At 31.2% G+C, this 27,549-nt stretch overlaps 1 protein-coding gene across 2 annotated transcripts; it reads left to right on the top strand.

Annotated features, from left to right (window-relative positions):
* The first annotated feature begins 61 nt into the window (after nt 1-61).
* Nucleotides 62-27,549, top strand: LOC131847419 (uncharacterized). Of its 2 annotated transcripts, XM_059196999.1 has the most exons (12): nt 62-572; nt 902-975; nt 1,432-3,288; nt 4,062-4,144; nt 4,666-4,720; nt 5,891-6,083; nt 7,396-7,572; nt 8,486-8,603; nt 17,320-17,532; nt 25,544-25,639; nt 26,468-26,679; nt 27,042-27,549. In XM_059196999.1, exons 1-12 carry the CDS (start codon nt 181-183, stop codon nt 27,241-27,243), a joined length of 3,672 nt encoding a protein of 1,223 aa, XP_059052982.1. In that variant the 5' UTR covers nt 62-180; the 3' UTR covers nt 27,244-27,549. The 2 variants fall into 2 exon arrangements, with proteins under 2 accessions (XP_059052982.1, XP_059052983.1); XM_059197000.1 differs by lacking the exon at nt 902-975 and having other exon boundaries at nt 449-572.

Here is a 27,549-nt window from a genome sequence, read left to right as displayed (position 1 = left end):
TTTGACGTTGACGTCTGTTAATTTTAAACTTCATACATTTCATTCGGTCTACCAACCAATCTAACAAAAAATACAATCTATTAAAATATTTATTTATGTTGGTGATGTTTTGTTTACGACAGTGATCTATTAATTTTTAATTGTATTTTCAATTCTGCGAATAAAAATATAATTAACATAATGCGGCGTACATACAAGTCAAAAAAGGAAGTTGGTGGTGCATTAGATCACAGAGATATGATGTTTGCAATGGACGAGAAAAGTTCGGCTTTCGACGCGTTTTATATTCAAAATATTAAGCAAAGTGTGCGAGAAATGTCGTCGGTGAGTACGGCCAACTATCACGGAGTTGCGGCAAATAGAGTCCGCAAGAAAAAATATGTAAAACGAATACATAAAGAGTTAGAACCATCGCGACAAGAGACTCTCAGTGAAGCGGCATGTCTTACGCCCGATAAATCTTTATATGTAAATAAAGCACCTGATCCTTTTGATCTACTGTTAAACACCCCTTCGAGAAAGAACGACTCTCTTCATGTCAATAGAGATAATTTGTTTGATAAACTTCGAAAGTAAGTTTATATGACTGTTATTTGTTTCTTATTTATTAATTACTAGAAAATAAATTAGAGAAACCATAAATTACAAACTAACAATTAATTTCATAGAGTTTCTCTGTAGTTTTGATCTTCATAAGTCTCTGTTCATAACATTTTACAGAGAATACTGAAGCAGTCAAAGAAACAAATTTAAAACTATTAGAACTATTGATTTGTATTAAATTTAATATTAATATCGGTATAGAATCAAATTAATCTTTTATATCTCTTATTATATAATTATAATAGCTGATATAAAAGATTAATTTGTGTTGCTTTTGGTAATCTCTATCTTATTTTAGTGAAGGAAAAAAATATGGTAGAAAGAAAACTACAAAAGTTAAGAAATACAATTATTCCAGCGGTGATAGTACAGGTAATTTTCGTTTTATTTATTTATGCAATCATGTACAATATATATATTTATAAATATTACAATATAATAATTTTAATTTAGCCATTTCATCTTATTATATTAACATATCTGAAATATATTGATTATCGTGCATAGATTTCCTTGCTCAGCTCAAATACTTCATAAGTACAACATTTTGAATCTATTGCCTTAATAATAAAGTAATTCTAACTACTCAGTATTTTAATCTTTACTTGCTTATTTGTGAACTTTCTTTCAAAAACAATAAATTGTCACTTGTGCAAAAGTACTATACCATTTCACACTCATTCTGTGTTCATAATCACAAGACTAATCTCTGAGATTCACATACTAGTATTTACATGCCTATTATCTCTTCATCATCAATATATCATGGTTATTGTGTCTGTAATAATGCTTTGGAGAATTTTTAAAAAATTTTTTTATTCTTTGCAGATTCAGATAAAGAAAACACCACCAAAGACTGCAAGGCACAAGACTTAACAGATATAGGAATGCATGAGCTACTTATTGAAAATTGTAGAAAATCTAGTCCTAAACATTTAGATGAATCTATAAATAATATAGTAAAAAATATGTCTATATTAAAAAGTCCTAATTATCGCAGGACAAATTCTATTGGTGTTCAAAAATATTTAATGTACACTAAAAATAGGTTAACAATGAATATTAAGTCACCTTTATTTCAAAATTCTCCATTGTGTAGTACACCTTTCAAAGACAAATATAGAGGTGCATCTATCTATAAATTTTCACCCATTAGTACAAAAAATATTGATGAGAATTTAGACTGGTTACCTATAAAAGAAAAAAGTAAAAATTGTACCTTGTTTTCTGAAGAGAAAAATCAGAGTAAATTGAGAACAAGTATACAACATATTCATCTAGAGGAATCTCCAATTCTTATGAAGACTGTCAATAGTATAAAAAAGATTTCTCCATTAACCAATATATCTTCTCCTATTACTCATGTTGCTAGTGACAAAAGTTTAGAAAATAAACAGTTCGTAATGGAAGCTCCACCTGATGAAGATATAGAACCTAATTGTTCATTAGTAAATGAAATTACACCTCACAATGTTTGTAATACTTTACAAGAAGTAGTTGATAATAATAATAAAAAAAATACATCTAGCATTGAATTGAGCTCTTTTCAAATAACTGAGCTAGAACCATTTTTAGGCTTTTCTAATAATAGACATATAGACAAAAGTAATGGGAGCTATAGTAATAATTCTTGTATTGACAATTTGGATGCTAGTGTTATGCCTAATGAAGCTGAGAGTAATATTAATATTTTATCTGAAACTATTGATAATTTTATATCTGAAACGAATAACGATTATCTACCTGGAGATAAAGAACTTTCTAATATATCTAGTGAAGAATCCACAATAAGTTCACAAGAAAATGAATCTATGTATGATACATGTGATAGTGGTGCATCTCAGGATGAAGATTGTAATGGATCTGTAATCCAAGAACCAATGATTGTTATAGAGAGAATGAATGATTCTGTATTTCGAAAATATTTTGAATTAATGCCAAATTATGAAATTAATAAACTAAGTTTAGAGAAAAGTGATGATAGCAGTCAAAGTAACAATCAGGAATATGCTAGTTTTGAAGATAATAATTCCTCAACTGCTGATACTAGTATATCACAAAATAGTGATAAGAATAATTTTAGTCAAATTATTACTGCAAATGTTATAGAAGAATTATCTGATGACAATAACACAGATTCAAATAGTAATACAGAAGAGGACCGATGTATAAGCTTTGTCACAACTAGACGACGCAATGAAATCACAAATGATTCTATGATATTTTCATTGAATGACTCATATGGCAGTCCAAGTGGTACTGATTGTGATAAAACTGTCCTGAGTAATATAGCTACAGGCCAAGAAAAGTTAGACTGCATTGCACATGATTTAACAGTAGCTGAAAATGAGGCTGTAGTTCTATATAATAATGAACTTATTGTAAATATATCTGATCAACACATGAATGATGAACCAACAATATCATCAGTTACAACTAGACAAAGTGCAAAAATAAGAGATAGTATTTTGAATTGCTCACAAGAAGCTAAATTATTTAATTTACAAAACAAACCATCTATAGTCTTACAACCTGGAAAGAAATGGGAGAGGTCTTTAAGTATTTATAGAAGAATGACAATGGCTGGATCTGATCATTCTCTGTTAGATGATGAGCCTCTTCATACCAAAGGACGGAAGTATAGACAAAGTGTCATCAGTACCATGGAAATGCAAGACTTTACAGGTAAATTATTTTCTTTGTTTTTGTAAGGAATTTGATTACATATGTCATGTTGGCATTTATTATATTTGTGAGAATAGTGAAGTCTCACATTTAGTTGATATTAATACTAAGTGAAGAGAAATGCAAACTAGCAAACATATTTTGTTTCCACAAACCAAAAGTTAAGAAAATTTAATGATTAGTCTACTAAATTGAACTCATATGTTACTACAATATTTCACGAAAATCTATAGTGAAATAGAAATAGGAATGATCTTTATTGAAATAAATTTAATATAAGAACTTTTGAATAGTTATATTTATTGATTTTACCACTCATTTGGAATGCAGACTCAATACAAGAAGAACAAGCAATAAACTTGCATGTTGCTCTTTCAAATGTTGTTCTAAGTATACAAACTTTAACAAGGATTAGCCATGTTATCATCAACATAGAAACCACTACACAATACTACACATCTTTGTGCAATCAGATAATATTGACAGTGCTATAAATTATAAGTTAGAATTTGTCTATAAAAACATTATTATCATTTATTAACTCTTCAAATTTGATTTTATAAATATATTGTATTAATTTGTATACACCTACAGATATTCTGTCAAAGAGTTTCTATTATTATCTGAAATGTTTTTATACACAACTTTTTAGAGACACCTGTCACTTCCATCTAAAGTCTCAGTGTAATGTCAGGTGTGAAAATTTGAATTTAACATTTCATATATTTTTTTTTATATTGCATTAAATTTAAAATTCTGTTTTAATATTACAGCTTCACTACACAGTGATTCCATTATTAGTCGGAGAAGTACATTTGTATCAAAACCAAACAGAAGCACTATTAGGATTTTAAAGGTATGAACAATTAGGTTGTTATTTTTATACTTAACTAAGAATTAACTACTTAATAAAGGATTATGGCATATAACAAAACAATTGTGTTATTGAAAAATGTAAAGTAGGTTTAATTTTATTCTAAAAATATTATTAGAGGATACTATTCTTTATATTTAATATTTAAAGTACAATACCTTATGGTTGTGATTTATATGAGACACTGTAAAAAGGGCTGTTTTTCTGGTACATTACAAATATGTGTAGAAAATAACGAGATATTACCATCATCCTATTAATCATCTCTCTCATCACCTTTGTATGCCTCATAGCTTGTATGTGTTTACTGGAGTTAATATATATTATGAAAAATAAGAGTCACTTATAAGATAATGTATAAAACATATATAAGAGGTAACAAACATACATTTTCATTCATATTTGTAATATTAATTCAACATTTGTTGTTTAACAAACATACAATACAATGTTCAGCTATAGACATTGTTTTAAGAAAGTACAATAATTAATCATTGTTTTAGGAAGCCAATAGTTCCCGAATTAGTCTGTGTTCAAGTGATATCAATGACTTAACAGGTATGTGAATAAGTACTATATATTTTATTATTTTAAGTACAAATATTAAGTCTATATTCGTAACGTCGTAATAATCAACAATATTAACATTTTTACTGAAGGCATTTGCAAGTAATCAATTCGAATATAACATTTTTATTGGTATAACTGGCAACATTAAGATACTATGTGTTCGGCTGAACGACAATATTAAAAAAAAATTATCGATACAAAATCATAAAAAGAATATAGTCAAAGATAATATACCAAAATATATTATTAAATTCTAGAAGCTATACCTTATAGGAGCATATAATTTGTTAATTAGGAATTTTGTGTCATTAAATATATCATTTCAAAAACAAGAAAATACTGCGTTCAAGCGTAGTCGAGGCGCGGGTTCATATCGTGAATTATTGTGTATAACCCTAAAATAATTGTAGTTTACTGTTATTAGTATAAATTGACGTACATACCTTAATATTTATTATCTGTGCAGTGTTATTTCTAATTGTTACCGAGCTGTGAAGACCAAATTTTGACCATAAATTGAAATCTTGTGTAATTCATGCAAGATTTATGTTTACAGAAATTTATGATTAGTTTTTTCACTACAACCTAAAAATCGAAAAATGTTAAAGTTTTATTTTTGATGTTATTCACCATAAAGTGTTAATTTTTTATCAATTTGCTGTTCCGATTTTGAGGTTGGCAATTCTGAATCGAAGCTGCATTCTGGCAACACTGGACATTACGTCGATTTCGCGGAAGAAGACGCTTGTGGTGTCTTTGTCCATAATTTTTATTTTATTTTTATTTAACAATCACGTGTTAAAATATAATAAGTGTTTTTTAATTATTATTATTATAAAATAATAGTAATTTATACTATAAAATAGTGTAAAACTAGTGTTATATTAAGCACATCGTGTTGACTGCCATTTGTTATCCCTAACGGGATAATAGCTTGGTTCTACGCCTTTGTTCAACAAACAGTGTCTAAAGCCAAGTGCATGCATCTTTCCCTGCAATACACAGGTTTGTATGTTATTGAATAGTTTTATTTGGTCGTCATTTCGCATTGGCTCGTGTGATTTCCCACTACGTAACGCGATTACGCGCAGCGAAAGTTCGTCATTCACTTCCTCGTATGTGTCACGCCTAGACATCTGATGAACGGATTATTTGCAGGATTTCTGACCGAGGTCTGTGATGATACGGTTATTGAGTTATCAAAACTATCGATCGCCGAGTCGGAACCCGAGGTCACTATATTAGAGCATTTCCATGAGACTGCAAGCCGCGTAACTACTCCCAGAGACTACGTGTTGCGACGCTGCAATCAAACAGAAGCTATACTGTTTGATGAATGCTATCCAGATCCGTGAGTACAGTTTATCGTCTTATTTTTGGTTATGGTTGAAAATTAAAAAGAAAACAATGTCCATACACCTATTTAGGTCAAGTATTGTTGTTAATATTGTTAGTTACATCACTGCTTTGTGACAGAATATACAAGTAAATAATATTTGTCACCACTTTTATTCATCCAAGTATGTTTATTTATGGATGATAATGGAATGGTGCAATCGCCTGCGTTAACTGTTCGCGCTGGCGGGGCCACCAGTGGAAGATGATAGAATGAGCATGAGTCAAGTTAGCCCATTGTGACAAATTCACCAGGAACTTATCACAATGGTTTCCAAGGAGAATAAGTGTGGAGGTCAACCGGTCAACATGGTACATTGCTAGCAATAGGTCATTAGTCCACATTACTAAAAATTCCTTTCCCTCAACTGAGGGTATTGGAAGAACTGGCTTGTGCAACAAGGGAATATATAGTTCGAAGATAAAGAAAACATGAAATATTGGTCATTGAGGTAGGCTTTGTACAAAGTTGAGTGCTATCTTTTATATTCTGCCAAATTACATACAGAAAACCACATTTAATAAAAACTTGTTAAGAAATTTATCCCAACAAATGATTTTTTCTGATATTTCCATAAGTTTTGGTAGTGAAGGATATATCATACCTAAATGTACCTATAATATTCATGAAATGTAACTATTTTAATAAAAAATCAATAAGGTTGTATTCTTTGTGGAAATTATCAAAAAAACATGTCCTACCCTCATTTATATCTTTATTGTTATCTACATTACCTATCTTGCCATGACCTCTGCCAATGTTATTATTACTTAACCTTTATTAACAATATGTATGTGGGGCAGCATTACAGATATTACTTTCAATACATTTCTTTCACTACAATACACACTTTCAATATTCATATTGAAAGTATACTATTCTCTTCTAAGAAGTAAAAATTATAGCAAAATATTTCAGAGATAAGCACATTTTTGCTTACATTATTTTTAATATTTATGTACTATTTTAAGTTAAAAGTGAAATTCAGAGTGTATACATATATCTTCACAACTAAATAATAAATTTAAAATATTAATACTTAGAATTAAACTAAAATTCCAGCCTAAGCTTACTAAGGTCTCTGACGAGATATTAGTCTGTATATTCCACACATGCAAATACACATTGTTTAGCCGCTTTGGAAGAAAATTTTAAGTTGTATTTAGATAAAAATATTGATCAATATATGTTACTCTTCTACAGAAAAATTAAGATGAAGTTGTGCCGGTCATAATAGTTGATAATAATATTAATAAATATTTGATAGGGTGCTAAAGAATTGCCGCAAGATCGGCGAGGGTGTTTACGGGGAGGTATTTCTTTGGCGAGCTGGAGATGGCCGGGCGCGTGTGATGAAGATTGTCCCCATCGCAGGCACCACGAAGGTCAATGGAGAACATCAGAAGGATTTCCACGAGATCATATCTGAGATTGTGATTGCTATGTAAGTAATTTTTTTAAATATATATTGGTACATACATATAGAATGGTATATACTGAGTGGCTACCATACTGGATGGCAGGATGAACTGAAAGTCTGAAAATTTATTATAGTATGGTATACACTGAAAGGCTACCACAGTAGAAGATGGATAAACAAGACTTCAGAATTAAGTTAATTAATTGAGTGCAATGATGGCTAGATCATCTGTTGTACTTGTGAATGGATGTTGCTTGTGACTGGTCTGTTCTGCTTTGGCTACTGATTACACTTTACTTTTGACATAATTGTAATTAGGTGATGGACACTATTACCCTAATTGAATTTAAAAATGAATCTGTATTTTTGTAAAAATGTCAGGGCTCATTTGAAAAAAATTACGAGCTAAATATCGTATCAGTTCTACTTAGCTTTCGACTTCGAACTGACGGTAGATTTAGCATATCATAAGAATAGACCTATTGTACATCAAGAAAGGGATATTGTTTTTTGATTTGATTAAACAATGATGTTTCTAAAGTGCAACTGCAGAGGTATACCTGATAGTGCTTTGAGGTTACTGATCCCCTCTTTATAAGAAAGCTTTATATTTCGCAACCATAAAACCTACATTTTGCACCTTGTGATGTGAGAGCCAATAATCCCAAAACTATAATTCTCAACGTTTCAAACGCGAGTCCTTAGCAACATTATGTAATCAAGTTATTAATAAGCATCATCAAAAACATAAACACTCGAATCGTTGTAATTTATGATTCTGCTGGGATTCTGAATTGTTATCTGCTATAAAATTACCCGCAATAAACGTTGAGAAGACTGCGTACAATGATTCAGCATTGTATTATTTTATGAATATTTATATTGTTTAATATTCGTATGAAATTACGTCATTTTAAATGTAATTGTTATGTTTTAGGGAATTGAGCGCACTACGCGCTCCCATAGCCGCTATTGAACGACATTTTGATGAAGGGAAAGATATTGAAGCATTGGATCTACATACAGTAGAGAACGCTACTGATATTTTCAATGAGGTAAGTTTTAGATGATTAAATTTCTATTTAATTTTATATTTAAGGCTGAAAGACACCATCAAACAATAAGTATAATATAATACTGTTTATTGTACATAAAAATATTCACAATAAATAAACTATTAATAAGAAAATATACTAACAAAAGGTGGCCTCATCACTTATAGCAATCTCTTACGGTTTACAATTTTCATCGAATCAAACTATGATAACATGAATGACAGTTGCCACTTTCCATTAGGTGGACTATCAGCTTAGTCATGATTCTGTTACCTAACTACATAAAATGATTTTTTTTTATTTCTGTTTACATCTTAACTAATACAAAAGTGAAAGTAAGTTTCCTTTTTGCTTCTTACCTTACTACCGTATCTGTACTTAATTATTACATTATTCTTTATAGTTATCTTACACTAGCTTTTGCCCGCGGCTTCGCTCGCGTTATTTATCCCCTTAGGGGTGGAATTTATCAAAATCATTTCTTAGGGGATGCCTACGTCATAACATCTACCTGCATGCCAAATTTCAGCCCGATCCGTCCAGTGGTTTGGGCTGTGCGTTGATAGATCACTACGTCGGTCAAGTTTGAGTTATATAATTACATATATATATTTAGATTACTACCATAAGTCTCATGAAATTTGGCGGAAATTATATGAAACTTGTTCCCGCGCATCTTCGTCTGTCTCACATTTCTCTCGTTTTTGCAACATTTTTAATCAGTTCCGTCCCTATTTGTCGTGGCGTGATCTTATATAGTCTTTATACTTCCACGATAAATAGACTATCAAACACTGAAAGAATTAAAAAAATCGAATCAGTAGTTCCCGATATTATGCCGAACTTCCACTCTCACGAACTTTACGCCTTTACTTATAATATGAAACGGTAGGAAGGAAAGTGTGTCCTTTCATTTTATATTATATTATTTATATTCATTCATTTTATATTATTGATATTTTTATTCATTTTATATTATATATGTTACCTCGTTTTGTTTATTAGTGAGTTTAAATGGATGCATCTGTGTTTATTACTCTTTCACGCAAAAACTACTCAACAGTTTTTGATAAAAGTTTACAGTAATGTAGCTTGTATATCAGAATAACACATATAAATTTCATGCCGCTGAATCTGCGGGCACATCTAGTATATAATAATAAGCTAGCGTTCATAAGTATTTGTACCTACTACATTAAAAATACCACAAACTTAACTATTCTGTTCGTTAAAAGAATGTTGCTACGTTTTCAATTTCTATTATGTAGTCCACGTGGTGATTCTGTACCTTTCCCTACCTGCTTTAAGGTCAGGTCTTCTATCCGCTTTTGTTTTTTTTTCACACTGCTATAATTGGTCTTTCTACCTGCTGTTTTTGTTACCACATTCTCTATTCTTGACTCGGTCGGTCGAACAGAAACGTTTTTGTTGTTAGTTTCAGTTAATGCCTAATTCTGTAAATGCTAATATTAATTTAGAATCTTTAAATTAGCTTCAATTGTAACAAAATATTAGTTGAAAATTTGGTATTTTAAAATCTATACTATAACTTTATAAAGAGGAAAGATATATTTTTTGTATGTCTTGGATAGACTGAAAATTAGAGAACACAGTGATAGAGTTGCAATAGTAAAAGACTATTCAGAACGTCCCGTCAAAATCTACATGTCCTGGGAAAACTGGACGTTTGGCCACTCTAACCTCGGTAGTACTGACTTTAAAGACATGAGCCTATCGTTAACTTAATGAATCATTTCTACGTTGCTTAAAAACTATTCTAGAGTTCCCAGGACACTACAAAAACTAGGACATTTCCTGGCAAAACAACTGTATCTCGGTAGTATTATTGTCTGGCCTTAAGGACAGAAGCTTTATGAATCATTTCTATTGATTAAGGGACCTCTTTGTTACTCTTACTATATACTATTTGATAATGCAACTGGCACAGTGATAACAGACAGACACTTATCTTTACACAGCTGCATTGCTCGTTTGCTAATTAAAACGATATATTATCTAGATATTATTAAAAGAAAACAATGTCCATTGAATAGTTTTATTTAGGTCAAGTATTTTGTTAATATTGTTAGTTACATCACTGCTTTGTGACAGATTAATGAACACAAAGTTAAGTCCTATGGCTATGTACATACGATTAAATGTTCTTTGTGTATACACTGGCCTAATTTACATAATATACTCTGGATATCATTCTTATTAAAAGTGACGACCTAGGTGGTCTAAAGATTTAGCACACCTCTTACCTCCGATGGCCGCGCGTTCGATTTCTTGTACGGTGCTAACATTTAGTATTCAAGAGTATGATTGTAAAGGTCTGGTTACAAGTATTTAAAGTATTTATATCAATTATCTAGTACCCATAACATACACACTACACTACTGACAAAAAAGAATAGATAAAGCTTTATTTTTTTTATAAATGACTGTCCTTTGATATTCAGTAGTGGTTCAGTAATAATTTTATGTAATACATGATAATTTTGACGGCCTCGGTGGTCTAGCGGTTTAGAACACCGCCTTACTTCCGATGATCGCCAGTTCGATTCCTCGCACGGAACGAACATTTGTATTCATGACTATATTTTTTTGTATCAGTCTGAGTGTTTTCTATATATAATATGTATGTATTTACAAAAAAAAATATATGTATTCATATCAATTGTCTAGTACCCATAAAACAAGCTTTAGGTAGCTTAATTTAGGACTAGATGGCCTGTGTGAATTGTCCTGAGGTATTAAAAAAATCATTAAGTTTCGTTCAATTTTATATGCACGTTAGTATTTAAATTGGTGTCATGACAAAAGTATGAAATCTCACTAGATACCGCATGTTCTTGTTGTTTCAATACATATATTACTTGTCTTGTACCATAAAGATAATAGTTTGTCTTCATATATTATACTTGAATGTAAATATAATGAGATATAATTATGCACATATTGACACGTGCCCGAGATTAGCGTTGTCTCTAGTGTCACAACATTATGATCGTGTTCAGATTTGTTTAAAAGAAAAAGCAAATAATTGAGTCCAACTGAGAAATTGTTCTTATTGAATAAATATATTTAGTTGTATGTTCATTTTAAATGTCTTTCTCTTTTTAAATGGCTTGCTCTATACTATAACACCAAGTATTTTACATATAAACTCTCCTTGAATCACTCTATCATATCATTAAATAGAATAAGCAAAATTGATTATTAGCACCTACTAAACTAAAAAAAATATTGGTCTGGTTGTTTTATATAATATAAAAAAAAACTAGTTGTGCCCGCGACTTCGTCCTCGTGACCTTGTATAGCATTTTTAATTATGAAGCAAATAAAACATGCATTACATCGTTCTAGCTTCAAGAATGACGAATTTCAATACAAACTTACATCTCCTCTTTCAATAGCTTATAACCATTTTTGTTCGCATGATAAATAGCCTATATCCTTTCTCAATATCTATAATATATCTATCTGTGTAACAAACTAACATTTAAATTGGTTCAGTAGTTTTGGCGTGAAAGCAGCGTGGACAATTACTTTAGCATTTATAATATTAGTAAGCATTGTAATTTAATCATAGCATTACTTGCAATTGTAATGCTCTATATTTACACATTAATCAATAACCTATACAAGCACAAATATGTGACACATTTGGGTCGTCTTGCGCAAGTTTATATGCGTTTGCCACCAATCCGGTCTTGTGCACAAATCAATGGAATTTCGTTGCATGAACTTACGGAATGTAGTTACTAGGTTCTAAGTAACTTTTAGCCTATGTATTTATAAGTATCTAAAATTAAAATCATTCTAGTTTTAAAAATGACGATATTTCCATAGAAACTTTCATCCCACCTTTACAACCCTTTTTTGCATTAAAAAGTAGCCCATCTCCTTTCTCAGGATCTAGATTGTGTACAAAATTTCATTTATATCGAATCAGTAGTGTTGGCGTGAAAACGCGATAGGCAGAGTTACTTACACTTATGGAATGTAGTTAGTAAGTGCTAAGTAATTTTTGACCTATGATATTTGTGTTTATTTGGTCTATGAGCACAATAGATGTATATAGGTCGCAATGCTACAGATGACAATGCTAACACCTGACATTAGCCCAAAACCTTCAATATAAAAAAATAATAAAGAATGTTTCGGCTCCAGCAAATGCCAAGCTTGTAAACTCAGCGTTAAACTGGTATGTTGGAGAATTTCACATGTAGGAATAACAATAATTCTATCTATACGAGAATTGGCTTCGGTGGTCTAGCAGTTTAGCATAGCCTTATCTCAGATGGTCGCGGGTTCGATACAAACATTAGTATTCATGAGTATGGTCTTTTGTCTTGGTCTGGATGTTTTATGATTATGTATATTATGTATGCATTAAAAGAATAGTATATTTGTTAGTTGTCCAGTACTGGTTGGTACTACCAAGCAAAGCATGCTTGGGATTGGATGATGCTGTGTATATTGTGCTGGGTCATTATTATTTAATTATAATTAACTTTGTATCTGTCTGTCTACCTTTTAACGACATTTCCATAATAAAGTTTGTCCGGATGTCTTTTTGTTACCATATCACGTGTTATCGGGTGTTAGTAATTTATCTAATTTACAGTATATAGACAATATTTTCAAAATTAAAAACATGAAAGAATGCTTATACATATTGTATATATAATATGTTGTCTTAGCAACAGATTATATACCAGGTCAATATTTAAATTATTTTATATTACGATATGAAAGGTTAAAGTCCATGCGGTCAGTCATTTTACGGCTGGATCAATCTTTTCATACCAAAACAATTAAAATATATTTAATCTAATATATAATACCGTTTGTCAATTGTTTACAATTTCGAGTATCGAGCAATAATACTCGAAATTGTGAAATTTCGTCATATAATTGAATAGATATAAAATAGTATAGGTATAAAGAAATAAGTATTCTGTCTATCAGTCATTTAATACCTATAGTGATACACATAAATACTTTTTTTTTTAATATATGATATACACAGTTCAATTTCTTCGTAGCTCGAAAGCACTCCGAACTGACGGTAGATTTGACATATAATAGAGTCTGTAATAGACTGTAATATACATGAACAAAGATATTGTGATTTTATAGAAACACCCACGATACTTGTACTAATACGTGTACAACTACATGCAATTAATACTTACGAATGCAAGGTTTGTATTGTGTGCGAATCATACCCACGATCATTGGAACTAAAGTGTGATAACCGCTGAAAATAGAATTTGATATCATACATATATAGATTTTGTATCAGTCTGACTGCATATATAACTGCATGATGACTGTTTAAATAAAGAAATAAATAAGTATCAGAGGTTTTTCTAGCTTATTGATATTCATAATATTTGATTTGACCAGAAAGATTGCTACTGATCTATTACTTAGCTAGTAATATATTTATAAACCTTGTATTATACCGTGTAACATATATTATTGTCCCATAAAGAAACATAAATGTGAAATGATAATGAGTAATATTATGATATATATTTTGATTGTTGACTCTACGACAAAATTATGATCTAAATGTTGCCAAGTTCAATGAACTGTTCTTAAATGTATATTATAACAATTAAAATATCATTTCTCTCTTTATATAATATATAATAATGTTTTGTCAATTGTCATATACAATTATTTTACTTTCGATCGCTAGTTACTATTAATATTAAATAGGAACCGACAAGTAACATGTTTAGAACTTGTGAACTAAGTATATTGGTCTGGTTGTTTTATATAATGAAAAAAAACTAGTCCTTACCTACAGTATATTTCCTAATTATAAGAAGAAAACATGATATATATTGTTAAAATACATTTCATACAGTTCATTGAACTTTCAATATTTAATCTCATCTTTTTGTCGATAAATAGCAATATCAAGGTCTATCTATAATATATAAATCTGTGTAACAAACTAACATTTAACATTTATATTTTTGATGGGATATCATTACTTTTTATTAGTACATAAATTATACTTTATTTATAACTAAATTAATATTTTTGATAAATTACTGTATTTTCGTATATTTTGCACAATTGTCTTTTTTTGTTCAATTTTGGAATTTCTTATTTTCTTGTAACTTTTAAATGTTCAAGTGCATTACCAATTCAGTATCAGGAATTTTTGGGTTTTAAATGACGGTATATTTCCACAGATGGTTTTTGCATATAATAGAGCTCTCGTGACTTGGATCTAGATTGTAATAATACATCTATAACAAGAGTCCAACGTGAAACCTGCCCTTTATTAAATATAGAGGAAAGACACTTTTTGCCAAAACTAAGGCCTTGTGATTTGTGGATAGTAATAGCATATGTGTACAATTGTTCTCTATCAACAATACATTATTATAATAAAATAATAAAACTTGGTATTGACACGCTATAGTTCGTAAAGACGATTATGTAACAAATTGACTGTTATCTATTGAATTCTCAAGAAAACAATTTGTTACCAAACAAGTTCTCATTTTTGTGTCTGGATGTTTTATGATTATGTATATTATGTATGCATTAAAAGAATAATAAAAAATAAAATAAAATAAAAAATAATTTATTCATTTTTGGTTTAAACTATGCCTATACCATACGTATATATACTAAAATAATGTATATATAATCACAAATATATAAGTATAATTTAAGAAAGTATAAATTGTCGTAAACTACAAAGCATGCTTATGACGGTTAGATATCCAGAAACAAAACATTGATATCGTCTACCTTTTAACGACATTTCCATAATAAAGTTTGTCCTATTATTTAATACCATTTATAAAAATAATGTTTACACTATCGATGTTTTCAAGACTAAAATATTGAAACAATAATTAATACCAAATCTCAGTTAATAACATAATAAATTAAATTTTATATAACTAAGTTATAAGTACGAGTATATTTTAGACAGAATCTAAATTATAGCAAAACAATTAAAATATTTAATCTCATATATAATATTTGTCAATTTATAGTTATCGACACTGATGTGAAGGGGTCAACGTAAATTGGTAATGATCGACGTTTTCATATTATTTCCGTGAGTACAAGATGAGATTTTTTTTAATATATTGTCAATTGTAGCTGGCTATCGACGTTTTCATAGAATTTTAATATATTAAAGTGAAAAACTTGTAGTAATACGTAATAACAATTTACCAGTTTCAGATTTTTATTGTGTGCGAATTATATTCACCTAATTACCTATCTGCATACCAAATTTGATACTTCCTAGGTCATCTGGAAGTGGGTTATATACATTTTGATCTATAGTTGACTCAGTGAAAAAATGACGATTTTTGGACATTAATATCTAAATAACCGTTTGAGATATGTTTATGAAATTTAACACATATTTTGCAGAATAATTGTAATCTCAATATATGAACCAAATTTGACAGGTTTTGACGAAAAGTTTTTATATTAAATCAAAAGTGGCTCCAAATACAAATATACACACGGTGCTGCTCGCCAGTTTATTCATAAATTTGATTTGACCAGGCTTGACACGCTAGTAATATATTTATAAACCTTGTATTATACCGTGTATTATACATATAAACCCTCCTCTTGAATCACTCTATCTATTGCTAAAAACTGCATTAAAATCAGTTGCGTAGCCTAAAAGATCTAAGTGAACAGACAACGGAAGCGACTTTATACTATGTAAAAATAATACAACAAATTTTATCATCGTTGTTTTGCTTTTTATCCCATTATTTGTGATCGGTGCAGTGTCATCCTCTTCCACTGATCACTGACGACCATCATATCTTCATTCATTCAGAATTAAATAATTCATAATTAATTAATTTAAGAGCCGCGCTCTTGTCGGTGGATCTCTTGCCATTTTCCACGATCTGCCACCAATCTCTTTAATTGTCGATACGACACGACTCCGATCTCTATAGTCAGAGCTTATTCTCCTTTTATTCATATCATCTTTCACACATTCCATCTATCTTTTTTTTGGTTGTCCTCTTTTTCGTCCATCCACTTTCATGTTTTATACTTTTAAAGATAATACAACAAAATATGTAAAATATTAATATATTGATAACATACCATATGTCATTATATTTAGATACAAATTCCATTCTATTATCTGATTAGGTATTGGTAGTATACAATATTAATAGCTATATTAGGTGTCAAATAAAATGCGTATTATTTTATAATAATCACACTCTATCATTATTTATGTCCAAAGATCGTTTGTGTTATTATGATTTTAATGTCAATGTGCTCTAAGATGACTGAGAGGCAATGATGGCGGGCTCATCCGTCATACTTGTGAACGGGGCTGCTTGTGTGAACTAGTCTGTTCCAGTTATAGCTACTGATTAATATCCCTTTTGACAAAAATGCAATAACATATTCTGGTGGTCATTATATTTTCAGAGTTTACTGTATTTTTGAAATCATGTACAAGCTTATTTGAAAAGAATAAGAGGTGAATTTCTTGGCATGAAATCACTCCGAACTGACGTTAGATTTGACATATTTGACACACATAAAAGAGTCAGTAATGAACCTACATGAATAAAGATATTTTCATTTGGATTTTTTTTTGCGATAGCTTTGATAGCCGATACCATCTGCGGTTATTGTTATGAACCTATTAATAAATTTTTTTTCTACTTGTCGGTAGGTACTAGCCGTGAGGTGTGTTAACGGCAGCTACCCGTCACGCTTGCTCGACCTGTGGGAACTGTACGACGAGTGTAAAGGCTCTGAGAACGACAATCCAGCTATACTGCCTATAGACCAGCAGTATATAGTGCTGGAGCTAGCCAACGCCGGTCAAGATTTGGAAAGCTACCAGTTCAACAGCGCGGAGCAAGCGCACGCATTATTCTTGCAGGTAAACTATTTTGGTCAATTTTCAATAAGCAGCTTCTATTTTATATTATTACAATTTCGTTGGGTTTTATTTGTTCGTTTAGTTTAAAAACTTCCTAATATAACCTACTAGGTAATGTATAAAATGTAGTAATGTAGTACAAAGTGTAATCGTTATATAAAAAAACACACAAATACGCATACAGGAATAAAACATAGGCCAAAAGTATGTCGTCACAAAGAAAGTGACAGATATTACTTTACAAAAAAATGGAACCTGAACACAAGTGTGGGGAACGGATTGTCAGTATTGTGGTTGTTAATGTTGCTAGCAATGTACCATCTAAAGTTGACCTCCAGGCGGTACCGGTACCCCTTGGCTAATTGACCTGACTTTTATACTCACCTTGTCACTCGTGCCCTGTCATGTATACCATTAGCTCAGTCTGGTGTAGCATTCCATTATCATCCATTAAAAAAAATTGACCAACTCTAGCAATTAATTATTTATTTATTTTATTTATTTATTAACATTGTGATGAAATTGAATATAGCTGTTTCAATTCATTTTGTAGACTAAAATTATGCTATTACTTGCTACTCGCCCCGGCTCCGCGCCGGTGTACATGTATTATATATATAAATCTTCCTCTAGAATCACTATCTATTAAAAAAAAACGCTTCAAAATCCGTTGCGTAGTTTTAAAGATTTAAGCATACATAGTACGGACAGACAGCGACTTTATTCTATACTATACAATGATTATTTAAAACTTAGAAGAATTTAGAAGAATTAGAAATTATTATTAAGAACTAACTAATATTGTTGTTTATTTACTCTGCAATCTTGATTGCTAGTTAAGAACAGTACAAAATTGTATTGGACTGTAGAAAAAAACTATTACGGACTCCTTTCTTATACTTTGCAATTGCTTTCCCCCAGCCCATCTTGATGGATAATTGATGATAATTGATGGATATTATGATGATATATGTATAATGTATTTATATGGTTTATTTAATATGCATTTTTTATTGAACATTTCAACATCTGATTGCATTACACTTTGATTGCGGGTCAACACGCGTCCAAAACCCGTTTTATTATAACTTCTATAATTATACTCATAAAATGCATATGATCACTCTACAGGATATCCACGATGGAAGTTTACGATTTCAGATTGCGTGTAATTATTTTATTACTTTTTTCTATCTTATTTGGATATAAATTCAAGTATTGAAATGTTTTGTGGAATGTTCTCTGGAAAAATTACGGTTCAATAAATCGGTATAGAGGTACAGCACTACCCTTCTATAACTGGTAACATTAGTGAAAATTTGATATTTACACCCGTCAATTTAGTCTCTGTGATTAAAAATCTGGCTATACATAATGCAATATATTAGAGAAAATACCATCTAAATTCCTTAGGTTTTTTACGTCATATTTGAACACAGACAGCTAGGCGACAGATAGATTGTGTGAAAGAGATAGACTATTAATTTTTATTATATTATCTAGTTTATCTATTTATTTTATTACTTTATTCCATCAATAAAATATAAACGTTGAAAGATAAGATACCAGTGGGGGTCTTATTGCTATCTTTTTCAGACAACCTTTGTAAAGGATATTACTAATGGGAAGGTTATATGGCGCATTAATAATTTAGATAAAAAATAGCATAGTTTTAAAGTTAAATCATTTGGATTTAAAAATAAATCTAAAATAAAGGTAGCGAGCTTTGTAGTACAATGTTTGAGCTTGATTTTTAGTACTATAAGCTACTCGTCTTGGTATTCTCCTGTCGTCTCATATTAATATTAATGTATACATTATATAAACGGGCTATTTACCATGTTAATACTATTTGACGGCCTCGGTGGTCTAGCGGTTTGGCACACCGCTTTACTTCCGATGTTCGCGAGTTCGACTGTTCGCATGGTGCCAACATTTTGTAGTCATAAGTACGATTGTTTGTATCGATCCGGGTGTTATTTGTTATGTTGTATATAATGTGTGTATTTATAAAAAATGATCACATTTCACATTTATAACATTTCACACAGCGCCATCTAGTCCCTAGCCAAGCAGAACATGTGTTATGAGTAGTAGACAACTGATAGAAGAAATAAATAGTTACATTTTTTGTAAATCCATACATAATATACATAGATAACACACGTTTGTATCGGTGCGAGCATTCAAACCCGCGACCATCGGAAGTAAAGCGGTGTTCTAAACCGCTAAACCACCGACGCAGACTAAAATAAATAAATAAATAAAACTAAAATAATTATAAAAGTATACATACATATATAAAGTAATTCATGGTGGACATATTATCGAACAGAGTGGTCTCTTAATTATGACGACGACTGTACTGATTTCATAATATGCTGTGTTCAGGCAAATTAGTAATTTGATCGCTTATTCATCGCCATCATTTTTATGATTGTAGTGAGTCATCAATTGACGTATGTCGATCGAATACCTTGTATTGGTAATAATAGATGTACGAGTGTACATGTTACATGTTATGATAATAATGATAAAAGAAATATTAACGCTTGGTTTTTTATTGATGTCTAGCCATACTCTCCGTTTTCATCCGAGTGCTCATAAATTTGCGAGTTATTTATACATATACATGGTATCTATCACATATCACTATGGAGTATACATATACACGGTATCCCATATCACTATAGAATCATAATTATAGTGACTCTGAACAAACATAGCGCCATCTAGTCCCAAGCTAAATATAGCTTGAGTTTTTTATTGGTGATAATGTAATGATGCACCCTCCTGCGCTAACGGTTTACTCTGGCGGGACACTAGTGGTGCATAATAAGGTGAAGGTCAGATCAGCCCATTGTGACCATTCACGAGAAATTTGTCAGATTGGTTTTCAAGGGGAACTGCGTGGAGATCAACCTGATAACATCCCCTTCCCCACCGGGTGGGAGCGGGAATTTTGTTTTTATAGATGATAATGGAATGAAGCACCCGCCTGCGCTAACGGTTTGCGCTGGCGGGGCACCAGTGGAGGATGATAAGATGAGCATGAGGTCAGGTCAGTTAGCCCATCGTGACAAATTCACCAGGAATTTATCACGATGGTTTCCAGAGGGAACCGTGGGAAGGTCAACCTGACAAGGTACATTGCTAGCAATGTACCTTGTCAGATTGACCTTCTCTTCTCTCAGGTTTGTCAGGTTGACAATCTCCTTCCTCCGCATTTGGAGCGGGATATGGATTGTTAGTAATAGGAGCTAACGGCCCCATGTACTACTAAAATCATTGTGGTCAATTCCTGGTAAACAGTCCATCCTAGGCTAACTGATTTTCCGTGCTATCTCCCACTTGTATATAGGAATAGTAAAATCTGTTGGATTTGTATTGTCGCCAATAAAACAATCAGCTTAATAATAATTATTCAAGTTATGTTAATTATTGTGACGTATTTCATGACGTTATTTTATATTTAAACCAGTTTTGTTGTAATGTAATAGTTTAACTGTAATTAATTAAGTATTCGCTATAATTAGTTGTAGCAGATTATATGTGTGCATAAATTTGACTAAGATAAACGCGAAAGTTTGTGTATGGATGGATGTTTGTTACTCTTTCACGCAAAAACTACTGAACGTATTTTGCCCTAAAATATGTATGTTTCTATAGGTATTTGTAAAAGGATATCGATGAAATTTGGCACACAGATAGATTATTACTAATATTAGCTTACAAGCAATTTAATTTTTATCGCTAACAGATCTATATTAAGTTATTTAGTTTTAAGTTATTTGTTTGTAAAATGTTATGTAGCATATTGATTTAGTATTATTACAATTACTGTAATGCGGCCTTAATGTTTTTTTTATTTGTTTTAATAATTGACAATGGCTTTGTTTTGTTTTTGTGTTCCGAGGGTGTCGTACTAACCAAACTTTACTAAAATATGTTTCCGGCCTAATAGAAGTAAATAATTCTGATAACTTCAGAACATCTTCCGTGATTAGTTAAACTTGACGAGTGTTTTATTAGGTTTCATTGATACGTTTATCCGGACATCCGGTTAAATAATCTACTGGAAGCTCTCAACCTGACGACTAACCGACTGTCTGTTATCAGCCTAAGATTTTCGCATATGTTCACCATATGCATTCTATGCGATTCTGCAGCACGTAAAATGAAAACCAAAGCTGTCCGCAAATCATAATTCGTAGGTACTGTTGTTACAAAATGTTTTTAAACATTTCGTAATGATAATATTTTAATAAATCTGTCAATAAAATATGCAATCAAAGTTTTAGACAGTCCGAAAGATGAAATAGGTGTAGCAAACGACTTAAAAAAATTTTGGTGGTTCTCACTTCATCTGTTTTTTTGTTGTGATTTTTACGTGTTACGCAGTTTTTTTTTATGTAAACCTATTTGGATGATTACTTTTTTATTTGGAAGCTGATGCCTATCATCCAATCTCATATCAATTTAATTTAGATTTGACCTATAGTTAATGAGCTCGTTTCCTTATTAATGCGATTGAATTTTTAATACATAAAACACAAAATATGTTAGTACGGAACCCTCTTAGTGTATTGTTTTTCTTTACAGCACCAGCATGACCATGATCAGTTTCTTCGGATGATAAGTAAATTTCTAGTTCAAGTGACTGTACATATCTTGACTAGATTTTCACTTATCCTCTGCAGAGACTATGCCAGCTTTTGATGTTTCCAGAGTTTTTGTTTTTTTTTTTTATTTCTTTAATTGTGTGTGTGTGCATATTAGAGATACGCGATTGTGTGATTTAATTGAGATTAAAGTGTCAGGCGTCTATAAGCTACGATAACCAGAGATGGGCCGTATGCTTGTTTGCCGTAATATATAAAAAAAATTGAATTGCAAATGCAGGGTTACGCATAAAAAAATATGCGTTATTAACTTTCACTGGCCAGCACCATTATAATGGAAATTTTCTTCCAAGTCATTAATACAAATTGGAATATAATGTTTTGGAACAATCGCTTATCTCTAGTAGAGAGTAATAGATAGGGATGTGAAAAAATAATAGATTATGAGAAAAGAAAGCATTGGTATATAATTATTTAAAAAATGGATTATATAATAATATTTTTAAATATCCAATTTTTTTAGAATATTTCAATTCATACAAGTGTTAAAAGACAAGACTAAATTGGTTATAATTTAATTTAAAATAACTATTATACTAACCAAAATAATAAATTATTTATTAATCGATTTTTGTGTAAAAATATACTATCCATCCTATTTATTATGATATTTCACGATTATTTTTTGCCTTCTATACTAGATCATTTATCCTGGTACAAGTTTGTACGAGATCTTGATCAGTAATCGATCAGAATACAATATATTCTACGTGAGTTTTTTATTCTCGTACAAGTTTGTACAATATTTTGATCTATAATCGTTCAAAGTTTAAGGATATTGAAATGAGAGAGCCAATTTGAAGTAATATATGTAATTTTATAGAATATTCAATTTTATACTATAAAATCACGTATATTGGTTCAAATTGGCTCTCTCATCCCGTACGTATATCTTTAGCATTCTGTACTAGGACAATCCTATCCTGCTGCAAGTTTGTACGAAATTTTGACCAGTAATCGGTCCAAATTCAAAGATCAGTTTGAAGTAATATCCATAATTATATACGATATTTGATTGTTTTAGTACGATGCTGTGTTTAAGGATTGACAACCCTGGTTGTATGTTCGTCAGATGACATTGTACTTTCACTCGTACGACGGTGTAACAACCCGTCTGTTTACACATATGTTTTCGTTATTCGGCATATTTTTTTTGTATGTAAAATCTCTAATGTCAGGTCAATGACTGAGTTTTATGCTTAGTTTTAAGAATACATGGCGTACTGTTATATACGTTAAGTCTTTAGTATTGTATATGTAACTAGCTAACTAGTAGTATGCCGCGGTGTTACCCGCGTCATATCGTATAAAACGTATTCTTTGTTTATTTATTTATACTCTTTATTGCACCAATTACATAACAAAAAAAATTAAAATGGTAAATATATATATACTGCTGATACAAAGGCGGTCTTATCTAAACAGTTATTCTTGTTGTATTAAACTATTATAGAATCTATTATCTGTCTGTGTACATTTTTTGATCGCATCCGTGCATGAGATGATGATGTGAAATGATTATTATACATAATACTAGAGCTGACCCGCGTAACTTCGTCTGCACCTTTACTTGACATTTATCTTTATATTTCGCACATTTTACATAATATCTTTTTAAATTATAGCCTGTGTGTTATTTTGATGTATAACCTATATTACTGTATAGTTTCATCAAAATCTGTAGTTTTTGCGTGAAAGAGTAACTAAACATACTCACAAACTTTCTCGTTTATAATATTAATTAATACTAATTATACAGGACACAGAATTGAATCACTCGTATCTACTGCTAAAATCTGCATTAATATCCGTTGCTTAGTTTAAAACATCTAAACGAACAGACAGCGGAAGCGCCTTCATTTTATATTATGTAAAGACTAGGAATATGCAGTGCAGTATTTATGTATAAGGCCTTGCCAAGGCAAGGAAAATTTAATTAACAACCCTCCCACTGCTCTTCGAACATTTTCATCTAATAAATTAAATTTTATGCAAGTTCTACAATGTGACGGTGTTTTGTGTTTAAAGACGAAATTAGAAAATTTATTTTTCTTTTAGAAATACTTTCTGAAAATAATAGTGATCGTATTTATATGTTTACTATAAAACTAAAACCTACGACCTCATTGCAACTATATATATTCTTTATTGCACTTTAAAATACAAGATTTCAAATACATTTTAGAAAAGAAATTTGTGAAAACTTATCTCTTAATGAGATCTCTTCCAGTCAACTTAAAACATCGTGTGACGCAAGGAAGTGGTTAGTGGGGGTTACGGAAGTGCAAATAGTAATATTGGAATTTATTGTTATTTTATTTATCTAATTTGAAAACAAATATAACTAAAAAAGAATTCTATGAAACCTATTTTTGCACCAAAAATGTATTTACGAAGTTCATACACTTTTTAAGTGATTAGACATCTACCTGATTCCATATCTATAAATGATATCATCAAATAGGAATCCGTCTAATAACATATCATATTATATAGATATCAGAAATAATAAGTGCCATTCACTCATCACGATTCACTCATTCCATATCACGACGGATCTGTGCTATATTCATATACATCAACTACTACTATATTCGTAATATACTAATATATTTACTTGTATAGTTAATTGGGTCTTAAGACGAATAATATTGTGGTACAGCTCGTGACCATGCCCAGTCCAAACTTCTAGAGAGGTAAATACAATGATTTACCATAAAATGATTCGTGTTAAGAAGACCTGGTTAACAATATAAGTAATGTGTATTAAACACGAAAGTTTAAAAACAACTATTTATACATAGCTGTGCCCGCAGTTTCACCCAACCCCTCCGATCGATCCCCCGTCCAATTCAAACGGGGACCGATAATACGACGGCCTGAGCCGAGGTTCGAACCCCCTAGTGGTGCCCTCAAACTAAAGTCGTGTCCGTCAGGCAGGAGTTGGCCTTCAGCCGCTCCATAAGTCCTTCCGCGGGTTTGGAGTACCATCTGCACTCGCCCCCTTACGTACGGTGAAGCTGTAAAGGCCAGCTGCGGCCAACAGCATTAATTAGAGTAGTCCGTAAAAAAAAAGTTTCACCCGCATGATATTTACAGCCTGTGTTATTCTGATATAAAAGCTGTATTACTGTAAAGTTTCATCAAAATCTGTTCCGTAGTTTTTGCGAGTAACAAGCATCCACTCATCAATCCACACTGACAAAATTTCGCGTTTATAATATTAGTAAGATAAATATATTTTTCACTATCGGTATCTGTCAGACCCTTTATCATTTACATCGTTTCACTTATATTTTATTCTAACAACATAACAATTCGTGTTCCAGGTGGCTTTCGGTTTAGCGGTTGGCGAGGAGAGTTTCCAATTTGAGCATCGTGATCTTCACTGGGGGAACGTGCTCATAGCTCCTACTGATCAGAAGGTACCATATTATATTCCATTGTTCTTAACCAACAGTGTCTCGTACAACATGTCGTCATTCGTTTGTCTTTCTCTCGTTATATATCTCTTCTTCTCGCTAGTAACTTGTTTACGTTTCTTATAATTAATCTTATGTAGGGGGATTGTTATATATATATAAATAGTATGGTATATTAATTATTTAATGCTTATGTCCTGTAAAATAGGTATATGTACTTATATCTATATTATATATTTTTAGAATAAAGCCATAACACAACAGTATCAATGTCTTTTAAGTGAACAAAACAACAGACGTTGATTTTTATTTAAAATTCATTTTTACAATTATAAATAAATAAACTTGGACAAATTACACATCGCCATCTAGTCCCACATACATATAAGCAGAGCTTGTGTTATGGGTACTAGACAACTGATATTCTTTTTGTAAATACATACTTAATATACATAAAAAACACCCAGACCGACACAAAGTATCGTACTCATGAATACAAACGTTTGCACCGTGCGAGGAATCGAACCCGCGACCATCGTCAATAAAGCAGTGTTGCTGGCAGCTTGTCTAACATTTTTTTATAAACTTAGTATTTTTGATATCTGTTTTTTATGTCACTTTTGATTTCTTTATATGTTGTTGTTACTTGTTGTTCGCTGTGAGCCCTTTTGGGAAATATACACATTTTTTACTATTATTCGATTTTTAATTAAAATAGTAGTTTTGTTCCCGCTCCAGCCACACCGTGCTAAACCGCTAGACCACCGAGGCTGTCCCAATGATTTACATTTATATAAAATTGAATAAATAAATATGATATTTTGTATATAGTGGGCGACGTTCGTGCTGGGTGGTCGCGCGCACCGCGTGGCCCGGTGCGGGGTGGCCGCCACCATCATCGACTACTCGCTGTCGCGGCTCTCACTGCCGCTGGCGGCGGACTGCGCCGCGCTCTACAACGACCTCGCGGCCGATGACTCGCTCTTCGAGGCAGTCGGCGACTACCAGTTCGAGGTCTACCGCCTCATGAGGGAAAAGTTGGGGTGAGCATTCTAGATACGCTACATGTAATAATTTAATACCAGTTCTGAGGCATTTAATAATTTTACTGTCTGTCAGTTGAACATGTATACAAAAAACTATTTTAGAACTTTATGAAAGTGATAGAACTAAAAAACTATGATTATTACAATTTCAATTCATTCAAATTATATGATTATGTTTAATTCCGCTAGAATATTGTAACGAAAAAGTATTATTTGTAGTTTATTTAATTGGAGGTTGTATTACAGTTTTTGTAATTTGGAATATCCCAAATGTAAAAACAAAATATCTTTTTTTAAATGAGCTTGTAAATAATTGTAAATATATAGATGTTTATAAAGTTTTATGTTTCTCTTTGCAGAAATGATTGGAAGAATTTCGAGCCATACACAAATATACTGTGGCTGCATTACACTGTGGATAAAATGATAACGGCCCTCCGCTACAAGAGGACCAACACGAAGATACACAAACACTACATATCTAAGCTCAAGGGGATCAAGAACAGGATCCTGGGATACAGGAGCGCTGCACAATTTGTACTCACCGACAACGAATTTTAATCGAAAAAAATTATGATAATTGAATATTCATTATTGAAATTTGCAAAGTAAATTTAATATTTTTCTCACTTAGTAATAATTCAAAATGAGTATAGTTATTAGCACTGTTTGCTGTTGTTATAAAAACAATATATTGACTATAAATTGCATGAATTCAAATGTAAATAGTTTATGCTTTGGTAAATTTGTTAAAGACATTGAAATGATTATTTACAACGCATTGAAACAATATTTGCTGAAAGGTGCCTTCTTAGCTAGGATAGTGCCTTTGTTCACATTACTAATAAATTCATACATCATATTTAA

This window comes from Achroia grisella, unplaced genomic scaffold, assembly GCF_030625045.1.
Source record: "Achroia grisella isolate CSIRO2021 unplaced genomic scaffold, CSIRO_AGI_Agris_v1 utg534, whole genome shotgun sequence".
NCBI classification, from domain to species: Eukaryota; Metazoa; Arthropoda; class Insecta; order Lepidoptera; family Pyralidae; genus Achroia; species Achroia grisella.
The sequence above is the reverse complement of the archived record's forward strand: the minus strand, read 5'-3'. Positions and strand labels throughout refer to the sequence as shown.